At 39.3% G+C, this 17,271-nt stretch overlaps 1 protein-coding gene across 3 annotated transcripts in view; it reads left to right on the top strand.

Moving 5' to 3' along the window:
- Positions 1-17,271, top strand: part of RNGTT (RNA guanylyltransferase and 5'-phosphatase) — a 185,001-nt gene that overhangs the window by 85,628 nt on the left and 82,102 nt on the right. For all 3 annotated transcript variants that reach the window (XM_072333278.1, XM_072333280.1, XM_072333279.1), the window contains exon 12: positions 5,878-5,946. In XM_072333278.1, the coding sequence (XP_072189379.1) occupies positions 5,878-5,946 (69 nt within the window). The remainder of the gene's footprint in view (positions 1-5,877; positions 5,947-17,271) is intronic.

The raw sequence follows: 17,271 nt of genomic DNA, 5'->3' as shown, positions 1-17,271 counted from the left end.
TGGTATGCCAAGTAAAAAAACACATAGCCTGAGGTTTTTATTTATTTCAGAAAACATGCGCTCCCTTGAACTCCCAGTGCTGTACGTACCTCTGAGTCATTAAAGACTGGAAAAGGTTGGAAAGCTTTGTCGTGTGTTTGTAGAAGTTTCAGTGCTGGCAGATGTTGACTTCATCAAAGAACCAAAACCAAAGCTTCTCTGAACGCTTTGCTCTGAGTTCTAAATCTCTTAAAATGGGAAGTAGACAACTTTTAAAAATCATTTTTTTGGTATGTGTAAGGTTTGAGTTAATATACATTAAAAAACATACCAGGCTATCCCCATCCCAGTGTATAGGTTATTATTGGGTACATTTTCTCTTTGGGATTGCTTAATTCTTGATACTGCCTCTAATTTTATTTTTAATAAAAAAGAAATTACTGCTGCAGAATGGGGAACTAGAAAGATTCAGGGCAGAAAGGAAGAAAGAGTAGCTAAAGCTCACCTTAATGTGTAGAGACAATTCTGCTCATCTGTTATGAAGTTGCAATTGGTAATATTTTAAAGCATTGCAAGGTAGCCTCAGTATCATCTTAAAGCTTATACCTCACCAACAGGCATATTTGGTTATTATTCATGAGGCTTCCTTTTCAAAATATTATATATATATATATATACACACACATATATATATATAAAATTATATATATACATATATATAATATTATAATAATATAAAGCTGTGCTGTGTGTGTGTATGACTGTGCTGTAGGTTATTCTTGATACAGTTTTCTTTTGCCCCAAATGAGGAAGATTCAGATTTCCATCCTATTTATTAAGCCACGTTGTTTTGTGAAGCAAGTTTTCAGTATATTTTATTCTGGTTTACTTTTCAGTTAAGTCCAGGATTTCTACCCAGTAGAAATGTTAATTTTCCTTGTACAAATCTTTAGCTGAATTTGTGATTGAGAGATTCTTTCTTCAGCTATAATGTAGTAATAGACATCAAATTTATTTGTCTTGTGAGTTAGCAAAATATATATACCTAGGAGCAATATGCATTACATTAATTCACATATGTTTATCTGTTTTATTGAATGTTGTTAAATGAACACGTTTGGAAACATTTGTGCCTTCGTCTTTGGATGTAGAACTTTCTGGGATGACATATTCATCAAATACCAGCGCTTAAGTAATTAATTATTATTTTGAACTTGGAAAATAGAAGCCTCATTAAAGAGTATTCTAGGATTATACTTTGGAGGGCTACTGAGAAAATTGCCATTTAAAAAGGAGTTGATAAATCAGGAAAATACAGAAACTGACAAACAAGATATAAACTAATGTAAAATAAACCAGAAGTAATATCCACATTTCTAAGCAGAGCGGTCCATCTCTCCTAGAGAACAGACAAGATAATTGTTTCCTTTCAGATAAGGCGCTAGTAATAGCGGGATATTTTCTGAAGTCTGTATAATATGTTTGGAAAAAAAAAATCTGCAGTGTCTTCACAGAGATTTACTATTTATGAGCCCATGTCTGTAAAACCTGACAGTTCCTGGGATGTGCCAATTATTTTGTAGTCTCTTGCTGAAGGCTGTAATCATCAGATGAAGAGCTCATCCTTTGAGTTGGGCTGAACCTTGCCTCAGTTAAGATGTTGCCTGTGGGAAGTAAGGCGTGACAGGATGCTCGTCCTTGAAAGCATTTTAAATTCTAGTTAACTGATAATTCAATTGATGGTTTATTTGTGTCTAAGTCTTTGGAATGAGTTACGTTCCCTTTCCCAGCTTTCCCAATGGAGTGAGCAGATAGATGGCCAACAGTTTGAAGGTGGCTGTGAAAAACTGTGTCAGGGCAGCTGTGTGCTGAACTGCTGTAGCTTGACTGAAAATTGAATGAGGCAAAGAGCAGCTCTGAAATTGAAAAAAAGCATGCAAATCAGCATGTAATTGTCTTGTTTTATAAAATCTAAAGTGATTCTTTTCTGCATCACTGAGTATTTCACTAGGTGAATAAGCCGTATCAGTTTTGAGTCAGAAACACAGACAAAATTGTTAATATTTCCATTTTGCGACATACTAGATGGTCACATTGTAGGAAGTTGATATGACTTAGCAGAAATGTTAATATCATAAAATCATGGAATGGCTTAGGTTGGAGAGGACCTTAAAGCCCACCCAGTTGCAACCTCCATGGTGCTCCAACCATGGGCAGGGCTACCCCCCACCAACTCAGGCTGCTCTATCAAACCTGGCCTTGAGCATCTCCAGGGATGGAGAAGCAGTGCCTGCACCTCACCAAGCTCTGAGTAAAACAGTTCTTCCTAACATCTAACCCAAATCTCTCCTCTTCTAGTCTAAAGCCATTTCCCCTTGTGCTGTCACTGTCAGACCATGTGAAAAGTCATCGCCCTCCTGCTTGTAATCCCCCTTTACATACTGGAAGGCTGCAGTGAGGTTTCCCTAGATTCTTCTCCAAACTAATGAAGCCCAACTCCCTCAACCTTCCTTCATAAGAGAGTTGCTCTGGTCCTTTGATCATCTTCATGGCTCTCCTCTGTACCCCTTCCAACAGTGTTGCATCCTTCCTGTACTGGGTCCTCAGGCCTGAATACAATACTATGATTTGGAATCTGCATAACCCTCAGTATGTTGAGTTGCCATGAGATTATTTTTCTTTTGTAGGAGAAGGAAAAGGCACACTACATATTGAGCATATAAATAAAATTACATCCGGAAACTTCTAAGAACTATATGGCTTGTCTCAGAATTACAGCAACTTTAATTAAAAAAATGCCAGGATTATGTGGAATCTATACACAGATTTTTTTTCTCCTCTTCCTGCTGGAGGAGCCAAGTGATTTCTATATAGTTATTTGCAGAGAGATCTGTAAAGCATGATTCTCCAGTCATCTGTTCAAGAAATCCTACTGACTGGCTCAGTGATTTAGCAAAATCAGCATCACCCGCTGTTAGTGCTGCTTTTGATGACGTATGGCTGCTCCTGACCTTTGGGTTAAAGAGCAAAGAGAAATCCTCTTTACTCTTCAATAAAGCTCCAGTCATTTCATGGGATTCTACCATTCTTTTTATTATATGGCTGTCATTAGATATAGCAATTATTTTTAACTGGATTCAGCTTTAAATAATAAACTGTAAGATGAATAAATGGTTCATTACCATGTTCACTGTAAGCTGCAAGAAGTGAACAAAGAGTTTCACAGGTGGAAATGTGTGTCACGAGGCCATGAGGAATAGCATACCAGAGGAATTGGTTTGCATGCATCATTTACCCATCTTTTATAAAATGCCACTGAGATGCATTGCGTTTTATCTGATCCCTGGCAGTAATCCCAGTCAGGCAGGTGTGCCATTTATCACGGTGCCGATTAAAGACTGTTCTGTTCAACTTTAATTAGGAATTTTAATATGTGTGGAAAATTGTACATCATTTTGTATAGGATAAACTGAGATGACTGCATTTTAAGTTCATAAATATGAAAGCCTTACACCAATTATGTTTCTGGTGTCAAAAATATTTGCTTATATGTCATGTGTTCCTTCTCTGCTCATTATCCTGTCGGTTTAAACTTTCTGCAATATTCAGTATATCCGTGATCTGCTATTCATAGATGACCTCCAAAAAGTTTATTTCTGAAGAAGTAGTATATGGGAAGAAACTGAGATAAAATTTCTGTTTGCTTTTTCCCAATTCTTTTTAACAAAAATTTGTTTCTAGAATCCTGTAATAGAAATACCTGTAATTGACCTAACGAGAATGGACTCAGAGTAGCCAGGAGCACGAAGAGCTTTAATTATCTATTCTAGTTTTAAAATCCTTTTGTCTTTGATGCCTAATTGACATTTCAGAAAAGATGTGTTAAGATTACCGAGGAACTCTGAAATGAAGAGAATGAGTTCAGTTCCTAAAACTGGACTTCAAGTTGATAAAAAGCAATCCCTTGAGTTTCCTAATGCTGTTGGAGTGTTGAATAAAAAGGAATGCTGGAGTGTAATTTAGAAATGTTAAATACAGGTTATTAGAATTGCACTTTTTACCTCTCTTGTGGACTTGTAGTAGTGCATTAATGTACTTCTCTAGAACATCAGTTAGAACAGAGAGGAGAGAGCTACGGATGGAACAGTTCATTACAGCAGTTCTGTACCTTGGATTGTTGCAAACCCCAGATGAAAACATGTTTCTGTATTCTGAAGTTGTATTTTGGGAAAGACTGAATGATACAGTTTCATGTAAGCTCCAACACCAAAGTCACCATATCCTCCAATTATAGTTCCTTTAAGAAATCATAAGGAAAAGCAGAGGTGAAGGGGTTTTCTTTGCTGCTTTGGTTAATATCTTTTAATAAGCCGGGTAGAAATGTGCCTAATAAAGTATAGCAGTAGCTAAGTTTAAATTTTTATCTTATGTTCAGCAATTTTTTGTTCTAAATTACTTGGAGAGAGGGCTTTTTGGTGCTTGAATTTCATGAAATCTTTACCATATGTGTTTATAAAATGCCAAGTATGTTCCTATTACAGACCCCATAGGCCGGTAAATTTTGGTACTGCACTGTAAGACTCAGAAACATTGAAAGTTATCTCCAGAAAACTTAACTGGCTTAGGATTTTTTTAGAATTGTGTTTTTTAAGATGTCCCAGGAGTATTTCTTTAAACATTTTCCACTGTATTGTGCTGGAGCAAAGGTTAACATTGAGTTTAAGAAAGATTTGAGTATTTTTTGTTGTTTTGTGTAAACATCGGATAATTTATTCAGTTGTGAACCTCAGTTGTAAATTCGAATGATAATGGTTTGAGGTGCGGTTGAGAACCATTGCTTCATGGGCAGACTTCTTACTTGGAGTGAATCTTTTCAAGTACTTTATCACTTGGGAGTGCTCTCATCAAGAGAGTTTTTCAGTTATGCTACAAGTTCCATGGTGGAGGCTGTACTTGCTTATGCAGCTACAGGCACAAGTATGCCAGTAACTGTATGGATAAGGAAAAAAGTAAACAGCTTTTATAACAAACAGGTCAAATATACTGTACAAATAGCTTCAGTTTTAGATGAAATAGCATCTTGTATTATTACCTTAATGGCCGTATATTTTTAAAATGTTTTAGCTTTTGATTTTTAAGTGTTTAACTGCACTGCATTGACTTTTGCAACCCACAGTATGACACAAATGCTATTTCTTGCCTCCTTTAATATTTTTGCCCTTTACTGAGGGCAGAGGTTGTTACTTAATTTGAATAATTCAGTCAGTGGCTCTCTGACTGCACAAAGGCAATGGTGCAAAGCGAATGACCAAAGGCCAAAACGTTGCTTTTATAAATGCTTGTGATTGTCAGATATCTGTATTTGCTATGTTTCATGACACTGTGGTAACTTACATGTCAGAGTTTATCAATCATTACTAAAAGCACTTGGGACTTAGACAAATTCTTCATCTGTACAATAAAACAAAAAGTAATAACTCCTTTTGGTAGCTCTTGTTATTTTTGCTATTATTATTATTATTGTAGCACTCCGTATTTTTCCTTAGGCAGGTCTTAATTTAGCATGGAAGTCTATGATCCATTTTCCTAACCCTTGGCTACCTAGTTTGATTAGTTTGCATATGGAGATGTTATTTTCCTATGGTAAATGCATCTCAAGGGATGGAATTCAGAATCTTTCAGAATGTAGAATGGAATGTGGGAAATCCATGTTAATTCCGATGGTTGTTTTGCAGTAGTGTCGTTGTGTTACTGGATTATGCCACAGCTGAGCAGTCTGCCGAACAGGAGTTTTGGAAAATGCCCTGAAATTAATCTGCTATCACTTGGAATACTGTAACTTATTTCTTTCTGGAAAATTGAAAAAAATATATATATTTTTTTTATTCTATTTTTTAGCTCCTGGAGGGAAGCTTTGCTAGAGAAGTTAGCCATGAAGTGGATGGATTGATATTTCAGCCCACAGGAGTAAGTAGAGCAATAACTGCTTTTTCTCCCCTCTACCCTAAAGGAACTTCTCTCCCCCCCTTCCCTCCCCTTTCATCCTCCCATCTACTGCTTAATCTTTAATTTGATCAGGACAGCTTTTAAAATTCACTTCTAATTTTTGCAGTTCCTCAGACTGCTTAAGTTCACCTAATTGCAGTTCTAATTGTAGTATATGTGACTGTTAATTCATAGATTAATTAATGGCAGTAATTTCCAGAAATCAGCTCACATTTTTTTTTGTGTGCTTGTAATATGATATACTTCTAAATGATGAAGGATTTTTTTTCTGACTGCATGACCCGCTGATTTGAGCACTTGCATTATTTTACTTGATGTTGTTTCACATGTTAAAATTGTAGTGAAAGGTTTAGGCAGTATGAAGGTGTGTAACTGTAGTGGGGGAGAGTCATCAAAAGTTCTACAGACATCCAGAAACAACAGTGTGAATAGTTAGTTCTCAAGCAGGAAAAATTGGGTTTAAAGGAATTCAGTAGAAGGACTTCTTCCAACCTATTCCTACTACTGTTGATCTGGGTACAACGTTATACTGCAGTGTGTACTTTATGTTGGTATAGACTGACTGTAACATCATCCACATTGACATCCTATCTTAGCTTGCAAAACAAGGAATGGATTTTGAGTCCTGGCAGTTTGACAGAGAACTCTACCCTTCCTATTACGCACAGAAAATACTGGTATTCAGTTTTCCAGATAAAACTTTTCTTTTCTGACAAACTTCACATATTGCTGATCTCAACAAGCAATGGTAATGACACGCTCATCTGGAAATAAGATTAAGCTCTTTATTGCAAGTTCTGCATTAACTAACCACAAAATGAATGATAACTAGACCACAAACTTTTTCTTTCTTTTTATTATTTATGGCTATTTCAAATTCAAAGCAAAGCTAGTAAGATAAAGAAAATTCACGCTTCCTTGGGAAATCCTGCTGATGTCTTAGAATACTGTTAAAACCTAAAGCAATTGTAAAGTCCTCTCCGATTCTGAGTGTTAGAGGTCAAACTATGGAGATTTGCCATAGTTAAATTTGAAATGATATTTTCCACTTGAAACGAAATTACTGAAGAATGTGTGTTTTTTATCCTTGCTGCTGCAGTGAAGAAATATCTGATATGTTCTGTGTTTCTAGAACTTGTTGTCAAAGGTTACCCTAAAATCTACCGGCACCCATGACAGGGGTATAGACGGCCTGCAGGGCCGCTATCCCAAAAGGAAAAGAAAACAGGGAAAGAGAAAATAAATACAGCGGCAACGATCTAAGGAGGCACACTATTTTACTAAATACTATATCGGAATACAGAATAACACTATATAATGCAATATAATTGGAAATAAGGCTAACGAATCGAGTAAAATATGAGAGAGTGAGTCCCGAAACCGAGAGGCCTACTGTAACTCTAGGCGAAACGGCTGGAACGCTCCCACACGGCTCTCCCCCTGGCTGGCAGGATCCAAGAGAGCGAGTCCAGCACTGAAGTGAGATTATATAGTCCTGGTCATATGACTGACCGTGGTGCTCCCTGGGACATGTAGTCTTCTTACTGTGAGCAGCAGATTCGTCAAAATTATCTAGGCTTAACATGATGTTATGATGTGGAATACTGATAGCAAAATTACAAAATTGCAAAACCATGACATTCCACCCCTTATTCTACATCATTACATTATGCTTATTACACACACACACACATATATAGTTGTGAGAAATCAGCAACCTTATTGTTTTTAACAACTTATATCTATTTTCATGCAAATCCTTAAGCTTAAAATAAAACTCTGTAACTTAACACACCATTATTTACTAAATCGAGGAAATGGCAAAACTGCCGGAAAGAGGAACATGATAACGGTGGAGGGAGAAAAAGGGGAAAAGCAGCACTAGCGGGGCATCCCCCACATCAAGGTGCACTCATCCTTTCCCTAAGCTACAGGGCCGCTGCATGGAGGACTTCTTGGGACTGTCCTCCTCTGTCTCCATCAATCTGGATGTCAGGCAGGAGCCCAGAGCATAAGCAGAGGGGAGAAGCAGACCAGCATCACTGCTGGTGGTATGGCCATCCTCCAAGTCATCTGTTCCGTCCAGTGGAACAGAAGCATCAAGGAGAGGCTCATCAAGAAACTCCCCAGCAGGTGATCACAGTATCACAGTATTGTGCAAGTTGGAAGGGACCTTAGAGATCACTCAGTCCAACTCCCGGGATTCGAGACCTCTGTGTAGCAGAGCGGCACCTCTACCACTTATGCCACAGAGGGGATTCGAACCCGGGCCTCTGGTGTTGCAAGCGGCAGTTCTACCACCGCGCCACCAGGGCACACGATTGTGCTAGCAGCCTCACATCCTGGCCTGGAGAGTTCAGCTCCAAACCCTCATAGGGGAACAGTGAACCCAGGCCTCGTGGCTGCGGGATGACCCCCCTCACTGCGGGGTGGCTCACTTGGCACATCCACACCATCCTCACCATGAGCTCCTGCTTCTTGCCCAGGTGACAGGGATAGGAGTGGAACTGCTGGGGCAGTGTCTGGAGTACCATGCCTCCATAGAACTTGCTTCTCCAGCCCTAATATGGTATTTCGGGCGATAGCATGGGGTACTGGTACTGCGTATGTTTCGAGCTACCCAGTGGTTGCCTCCACCATGGTGAGCACATAACGCTTACCATTGCGAGATCATGGCAAGGTGATATAATCAATCTACCATGCCTCCCCATATTTATATTTTTGCCATCTCCCTTCCCCCCAAAAAGTTTTCATCCTCTTGGCTTGTTTAATTATGGCGCATATTTCACAGTCATGAATGACCTGAGCAATAGCATGCATAATTAAGTCCACCCCTCGGTCTCTGGACCACTTTATGTTGCATCTCTTGCTTGATGGCCCGAGGTCTCATGGGCCCATCGAGCTAGGAATAATTCAGTCTTGTTCTGCCAGTCTAAGTCTATTTGAGCCACCTCAGTTTTGGCAGCTCAATCAACCTGATGGTTATTTTAATGTTCTTCAGTAGCCTTACTCTTAGGCACGTGAGCATCTACATGGCGCACCTTTACAACAATGTTTCTTATTTGGGCAGCAATGTTTTTCCACAGTTCAGCAGCCCAAATAGGTTTACCTCTTTGTCGTTGCCAGTTGTTTTGTTCCCACTGCTGCAACCACCCCCATAAGGCATTTTCCACCATCCATGAGTCAGTATAAAGATGAAGCATTGGCCACCTCTCCCGTTCAGCCACATCTAAGGCCACCCCTCATGCCGGACAGCCGGGCCTCCAGTGGGCTGGATGGGGGCAGTGCAGTTCTCCTGCCCCATGGCCATAGCGGTGGGCGCCTGCTCAGCCTGGAAGCGCACCAACCCCTTCCAGATATGGAACAGACCCACCGGGAGAGCTGAGACCGGTGACGTCCGCTTGGGGTTGCGCTGCTCCGCTACAGGCTGCCTCGCCTGGGCTCGGGAAGGAGCCTTGCTCTGACCGGAGGTTGTTACACTCGGACTGGAGGGCATCGTGCTCAGACTGGAGGGCGTTGCGCTTGGACTGGAGAGTGTCACGCTCGGACTGGAGAGTGTCATGCTCGGACTGGAGAGTGTCACGCTCGGACCGAAGGGCATCTCGCTCAGACCGAAGGGCGTCTCGCTCAGACTGGGGTGTGTCTTGCCTGGACCAGAGGGCATCAAGTTCGGACCGGAGGGTGTCACGCTGATATAGGAGGTCATTTCTCTCAGCTCTGAGACTCTCCATCTCAGTTCTGAGACTCTCTATCTCAGCTTCAGAAACTTTTTCCCTCTCTGCCTTTTCAGCTCTGAGACTCTCTCTCTCAGCTTCAAAATTGAATAAGGCCCAATAGGCATTAGCCAGGCCCCAAATCATTTGTGCCTCCTGAGATCTGCCTGTGCCGCAACATTCCTGCCTCAAATATGCGATCAAGCTCTCAGGATTCTTCAAGTGTTCAGGAGTAAAGCTCCATGACGCTGAAGATGTCTGCCTTTTTAAAGACTCCTCAAAGCCTCTCCACACTCCCTGCCACTCAGTATTCTCTGGTTCTGGGGAAGACTTCCTCAGAATGTTATAAATACTGAGTGAGATTAATAAAATAACCAACAGTATGTTCAGGGAAATTAACAGTGTGGTCAAATGGGCATTAAAAAACTGCATAATGGATTCAGGGAAGGGACAAGGAGCATGCAGTCCCCTGAAAAGCAGTTTTACAAGCAGTTTTAACAGAGCACACATTTTTTTTCCTCTCTTCAAAAACAAGATAGCAGAGCTAAAAGTTTACAAAATATTCTGGGGTATTGGCAGTCCGCCTGGACGTTCAAGGTCAAGCTCCCAGGTGCAGAAACGTAAACTTTAGATAGCTCCTTAACGAAAAAAAAAACTCGTAGCTCTGTAAAAGCTAAAAGAACAGCAGGAAAAACAGCGGCTTTTGCAGTTTTTGCCCACTTTTGCCCATTTTATGCCCACTTTTGCTGGCAATCTGCCCGCATTCTCCACCAATTATGTCAAAGGTTACCCTAAAATCTACCGGCACCCATGACAGGGGTATAGACGGCCTGCAGGGCCGCTATCCCAAAAGGAAAAGAAAACAGGGAAAGAGAAAATAAATACAGCGGCAACGATCTAAGGAGGCACACTATTTTACTAAATACTATATCGGAATACAGAATAACACTATATAATGCAATATAATTGGAAATAAGGCTAACGAATCGAGTAAAATATGAGATAGTGAGTCCCGAAACCGAGAGGCCTACTGTAACTCTAGGCGAAACGGCTGGAACGCTCCCACACGGCTCTCCCCCTGGCTGGCAGGATCCAAGAGAGCGAGTCCAGCACTGAAGTGAGATTATGTAGTCCTGGTCATATGACTGACCGTGGTGCTCCCTGGGACATGTAGTCTTCTTACTGTGAGCAGCAGATTCGTCAAAATTATCTAGGCTTAACATGATGTTATGATGTGGAATACTGATAGCAAAATTACAAAATTGCAAAACCATGACACTTGTTTTCTGATTTAGCATTCTGAGAAATTTATAACCCAATAAAACAACAGTTTGCTTGCATAAATACTTGTAAAGGTTCTTCATCTTTAAAATATGGGTTAGATTTGTTTCATCCAATATAATGTTCAAATTTCAGCATTATTTCAGGTTTTATGAAATAGAAGTTCATTACATTTGTTATTAAAGTAATTTTCCTAGATTAAGCAATGCACAGTTTTCTCGTGGTTTCTGTAGCTGAGAAAATGTGAATGATATATTCAGTGTAAAAGAAAGTATTGTACACTTGTTGTAAAATAAGCGTTAAAACGGATTAATTGTATAGGTTGATGCTGATATAGATATTGGGTACTGCTTTTTTTGTTTTATTTTTAATGGGAACTGGGATTCTGGGATTTAATGGGAACTGGGAACTAGAGAAGAGAAGGATCAGTTGCTCTCTGCAACTACCTGAAGGGAGGTTGTGGTAGGATGGGGGGTCGGCCTCTTTTCCCATGTGACTAGCAATAGGACTAGAGGGAATGGCCTCAGGTTGCACCAGAGAAGATTCAGGTTGGACATTTTGAAAAACTTGTCCGAAAGAGTGGTCAGTGCTGGAATGAGCTGCCCATGAAGGTGGTGGAGTCACCATCCCTAGAGGTGTTCATGAAATGTTTAGATGTTGTACTGAGGGACATGGTTCAGTGGGATATACTGATGGTAGGTAGAAGGTTGGACTGGATGATCTTGGAGGTCTTTTCCTACCTTGGTGATTCTATGTGGCAGGACATACACCAGGCAGTAACACAAAGGCAGCAGTATAATAATGCATAAATGATCTCTTATAATAATAATAATTGAAATTATTTTTCTTTTTGTATTGCAGTTGTGTGATGTGTTATATCGCTTTTCAGAGAAAGTCACCTATTGTTGAGTGAGGTGGAGGCCTGAATTTTTGTCATGGTGAGGCTTAGAGACCTTGATAAAAAACAGTTTGTCTCAAGTGAAGAGACCACGACGTATCCATAGGAAGACAGGGAAGTTTAGGGATCATCATCGGAGAGCTCCTGAAGTCTCATGTGTGGTTTGAGGAAAAAAGAAAGCAAAAGTCAACATGAATCACAAGATCATGAAAGAAGGATAAAGAGACAGCAGAGAATGGAAGGTGGCCATTTACAGTTAGGAAAAATTGAGGGCAAAAACACTAAAACACTTTCTATACCTTTAGTAGTTAAATGAGAGTATAGAAACGAACTCATTGTTTAACATAAAGAGTTTGGATCTTGTTGTCTGCTTGAATGTCTTTTTGATGTTCAGACAGAGAAGCTTTTCTTCATCTCTGGTCGTAGATGCTTGTTTCCAGGCTGGAGAATATGGATATATTCCCCACAAGCATAGGTGACAATGGTATTAGGAATAGAAACAGATGGAGAAAAATATTATGTTACTTTTTGGTTTAATTATGTCTTATGATTAAAATCAGAATACTTGAAGGTGTCTTCTTAATAGGAGTGATTTCAGCAGCCTCTAAGAGCTCTGGGTTTGATGACATTTCTCATCAAAGTACTTGTGAATTGGTTCTGTTTTGAGAAATCATCATGCTTTGGCAAAGAGAGAATTGTGAAAAGGTTTTACTACCACATTTATGGTTTCAGTTAGGTATAATGTAACTTGTTACCTTTTGTTAGTCTGTCTGTTTAAACTCATTATGAACAGTGAGTTTCTTGTTCTGAGGCAGAAATTTGTTTTATGTTGTGTCTGGTGATGGTAGAAACAGCATTAAGGAGAATAGAGGTTCTTTTCTGTCTGTGCAGTTTAGTCTGTTTTGCATTGTTATTCTGTAGTGCGTCATTTTCCCTACTTAATTCAGTGCTTGAGTTGTTATTTGTCTTGTATATTACCCAGGGTATGAGAAGGGCTTTAGTTTCACAGTGACAATTAAAAGGCAGTGACAGAAGTATCTCATCTTCTTCACAGCTTTCACAGATCATGAGAAGAGTATGTTTAGTGGAAAAGATGGAGATTTTCCTTCTGGTTTATAACTTAAGAATGCTTTGTAGGTGTCTTGATGTGTGTCACAGTAAATCCCACACACCCCTGACGTACCAACCATTGTCTGACAATTCCATGATGAAAGACAAATATAGGGTGATATTTTCTTACTACTGTTTCTCTTCTTCCCTTTGTACTCTTCTTCCTTTCCTCTGTTTCCTTTCCATGCATCTTGTTTATCCAGTAGCCTGTTTCCCTTTCATGTCAGTTCTTCATAATACTCCTTGTGTATTTTCTATCTGCTTAAGATGCTCCTAATATAACTCCTGTACAGCTAAGACAGCTCCATTCCATTTGATCAGCTTTCTGATCCCTCTGCATGTAACAGGTTGGCAGAGCAGGGACCGAAGCAAAGTGCTAATTAGGAGGAGTGAAACAGGCCAGCAGGAAACTTTATGGACAGGTATGTCGCCCAATTATTGTGCCCCGGGTGATAGGCAGATTAGTTTGCAAGCAAAAACCAAACAACTTATAGAACAATTCATAATTTGTGAATAAGGTTGGAAGCTTTCAACCATTGTTTCTGAAAGATTGCTTCAAAACAGCAATCAAGACCACACGCATGTTTTAGAAAGCTTTTGGTTTGCCAACGTCTGTGGTTTTATTGAAGATATCAAAAATTGCTTCTTATCTTTTGATGGCAGAGTCAGCTCTGACCTTTGCCCACTCATCAGTGAAATTACTTCTGTTATCTGCCTTATAAATCGTGCTTTCATCCAGGTATCTGCCTGCAACTATCTAATTTTTCTGCTAGCAATCTCTTAATAACTGATTTTCTTCTGGCTAGAACTATTACTTTACCTTGCTTGGGAAGAGGATGTAGGAATTATTTTATTACTTCAGCAGCCTAAGAGAAGGCTACGTAGCCATCAGTTATGAAGACTGAAAGAAGCTGAGGAATTGTGGAAACTTCTATCAGAACTTATTATCTGTTTTTATCTATTTGCCTCCTGAGCTCGCTGATTGTTTTGGCTCAGGCTGATTTCTGTTTCATACTTCTCTGTGCTCTTATTTTAGTCAAGGGATGAAGTCTGGTTGTGTGAGTTCAGGGCGACTTCAGTGTAGGAAGAACAGCTGCTGAAGTCTGTTTTAAGACAAATAATTCAGCCTTTCTTTTAAATAAACTTTAACTCGTAACTCTCAATATTGAATATTAACAAAAAGCTCAGCCTTGAAAATGAAAGGAGAATAATGAACAGATTTTTATTACTGTCTAACACTGCATGAGTTTTCAGTACATCTTCCTTCCTTTCACTTGGCAGACTTCATGGCGGTCTGAAGTGCTTGGATGCCTGTTAATTATTTGTCCTATTATGACTGTATAATAGCTGTTATTCTTTTCTGTCCTTATAAAAGTTTACCCAGACATCTCTGAAGCTAACATTAAATGAGCTATCTGTGAGACACCACCAAATGAAATACCACTTAAAGGCCATGTTTTGTTTCATTAAGCAATTCCAGTTTCTCCTTAAAAATCTTACATGATTGGTAAGCCTTTGTTTCCACAATATGTTTTGTTGGATCCTCTGCAAATCTTTAAATGTATACCAAGTCAGTTGTTGACCTATATTTGAAGATTGAACATCATGTCTACAAGTGACAGGGCGTCAGTTATCGTTAAGTGTTTCTACTGCAATATGAGTAATGGCTTCAGACAGACCCACACGTAGTCTTGGTTGTACCAGTACCGGTGTATAAAGATTTAGGAACAATCGTAACAAAGGTTTTGCTTCTAACATATATGTGTTTCTGAATTTAGCTTTCTAATTTTGTACTAATTCCTTAATGTAGGTCCTAAGATTGCCTGATTTTTATTTCTACAGAGTTCGCAGCATAAAGGAAGAATAATCAGACGAGAGTAATTTTGATCAGTCTTTGTGTTGGTCTGTACTACTAAAAACTGTCATGTATCTTTAGAATATCTCATTACTAAATGTGATTTCCTCTGTAAGAGGAATGTTCAAGACTGAGCCTATTGCTAGTCACTGGTTGCTGTTGTCATGTCAGCGTGCACCTTTTGTGCTGCTGCAGGTTTTCCTTTCACAGAGAATTTGCTGTCAATCTCCTGAAATACCACTGAGCTTTACAACTCCTTTCTGCCTATGAATAGTTGTAACACTCAATTTCCATGGCAATGTTCGTAGCAGTTTGTCTCTTAAATTGCTAGTCATATCACAAATGTACCATCCTGTCATATGCTTTATGAATGTACTAGAACGTATTGGCTATACACTTATTTCAAGTTTGTTTGTTTTCCTGTGACTATACAAGAAATATTTTTATACCAGTTCAGTTCTGCTTTGCTCTCTTAAGCTGATTTGTTTTATACCTTTTTTTGAAAATTGAAAAACTAGAAAATCAGAAAAACTAGAAAATTGGGGAAAAGTAGCAGTGGAAATGCTAACTTAAACTGCAGTGGGTAGCTTCGAACTCATTAAGCCTCATTTAATTGAGTTGTTAGAATCCTAGATAAAAGTCCTTTGGCACCCGATGGTCTCTGATTTCTCAAGTGATTAATCTAATTTTCAGGAGATATCTAAACAGGTTCTTGAACTTCTGTTGTGCAGTTTAACCACCGTGCCTGACAACAGCATTAGGCAGGAAAGATCTGTTTCTTATACCTTATGTAATGTGTACTGGTCATCCTTAGGATTGCCAAAATGTCATAGTATGATGATGCCTGTATGTAATGTTTGAGAACTTGTCTTAAATACTCTTTTTTCTGGATGCTGCTGGATGTTGGGAAAGATATATTTGTTGGGATAAGCAGAATCATTATTTGCCAAGGCTTTCAAATATGATCTTTTGCATAGCTTCTTTGTCTCAAAGTCCTTCCAAGCAGCTTCTTGAGTGCACTTTCTTCACGCCCCCCGCTGTGTCAGGTTGCACATTTTCTAGCTACAAGAAATAAACGTTAGGTGTATGTAGTATAAGCAAGATGCTCAGGTGAGAATACCAAAGCAATTATTCACCCTTAACAAAACAGAATCATAGAATTACCCAGGTTGGAAAAGACCTCAAAGATCATCAAGTCCAACCGCAGCCTAACCAGTACCCTAACTCTAAAAACCCTCTGCTAAATCATATCCCTGAGCACCACATCCAAACGGCTCTTAAACACATCCAGGGATGGCGATTCAACCACCTCCCTGGGGAGCCTATTCCAGTACCTAACTCCCCTTTCTGTAAAGAAGTTCTTCCTAATATCCAACCTGAACTTGCCCTGGCGCAACTTGAGGCCATTTCCCCTCGTCCTGTCACTTGTCACATACATGCTTTTAGGAGAATAAGCCTGTATTACACAGATTGTGTTTATTTCTGCATGATGGATCAGCTTTGAAAAACAAAACTCAATTTTATCACTGGAAAGAGAAGTCTAGGAAATAATCTGCTTTGAATCAGTGAGAATTCTTTATTAAATTGTCTTGGAAGTCAATTCAGCTCTTGATCCTTGACATAGGCAGCCATGAATGATCGGTTGTCTCCATGACAGTGCTCCTACTTACACTGAATCTTATGGAATCTTATCACTGCTGAGAAGCTGATAGACTAGTAGTGACTTGCAAACTGGAACGCACAGTGGAAAGTGTTTCAGCAACAATCTCTTTTCTGTATAACCTAGAATAGCTATCAACAAATAGAATGCCTCACAGACAATTCACCTGACCTCTTTTACTCCAACTGAAAAGATTTTAGGAAAGTATCCTGAAAGAACTGCCTTGCTGCAGTTGCTTTCTCCCATAACTTTCTCCTGTACATGCTGGAATGAGACAGCCAACAGGCTCCTTACATTTTGGTGAAGATCTTTAATAAAATGTTCTTATTTTTTCTTTGTCAGATCATAGCAGTGTAGTGAAAACAGTGATTCTAAGGCAGAATATTTAGGTAGATCTCCATCCTGCTGTTTTAAGAGTGGACACATCTTTTAGTTTCTAACAGGTTATCAAATAAATCTTGAAATGTAGCTGTGTGTACTCGATAACATATTTAGATCACATACTGTGCAGAACATGCTATGCTCCTCACAGCTCACAGAAAGCTCTGCAAGGCTAAGATGTCTGCTGAATTATATTCTGTTAAGAAGGTACAACAGTGCTGTGATAATTGGATCACATTTTGGCTTCTAGTATTTTTAATTTCCTTTGTAATTCTGTTTGTCAGCTGTTTTAGTCTCGGATATTTCCAAAATAATAAAAAGGTCCATTAAAGTGGAACATCTGAAAAGTGCAATTCTTGAGCTTAATATGAAAGCTGTCAGTTGGCTT

Source organism: Excalfactoria chinensis, chromosome 3 (assembly GCF_039878825.1).
Source record: "Excalfactoria chinensis isolate bCotChi1 chromosome 3, bCotChi1.hap2, whole genome shotgun sequence".
In the NCBI taxonomy this organism is placed as follows: domain Eukaryota; kingdom Metazoa; phylum Chordata; class Aves; order Galliformes; family Phasianidae; genus Excalfactoria; species Excalfactoria chinensis.
The sequence above is the reverse complement of the archived record's forward strand: the minus strand, read 5'-3'. Positions and strand labels throughout refer to the sequence as shown.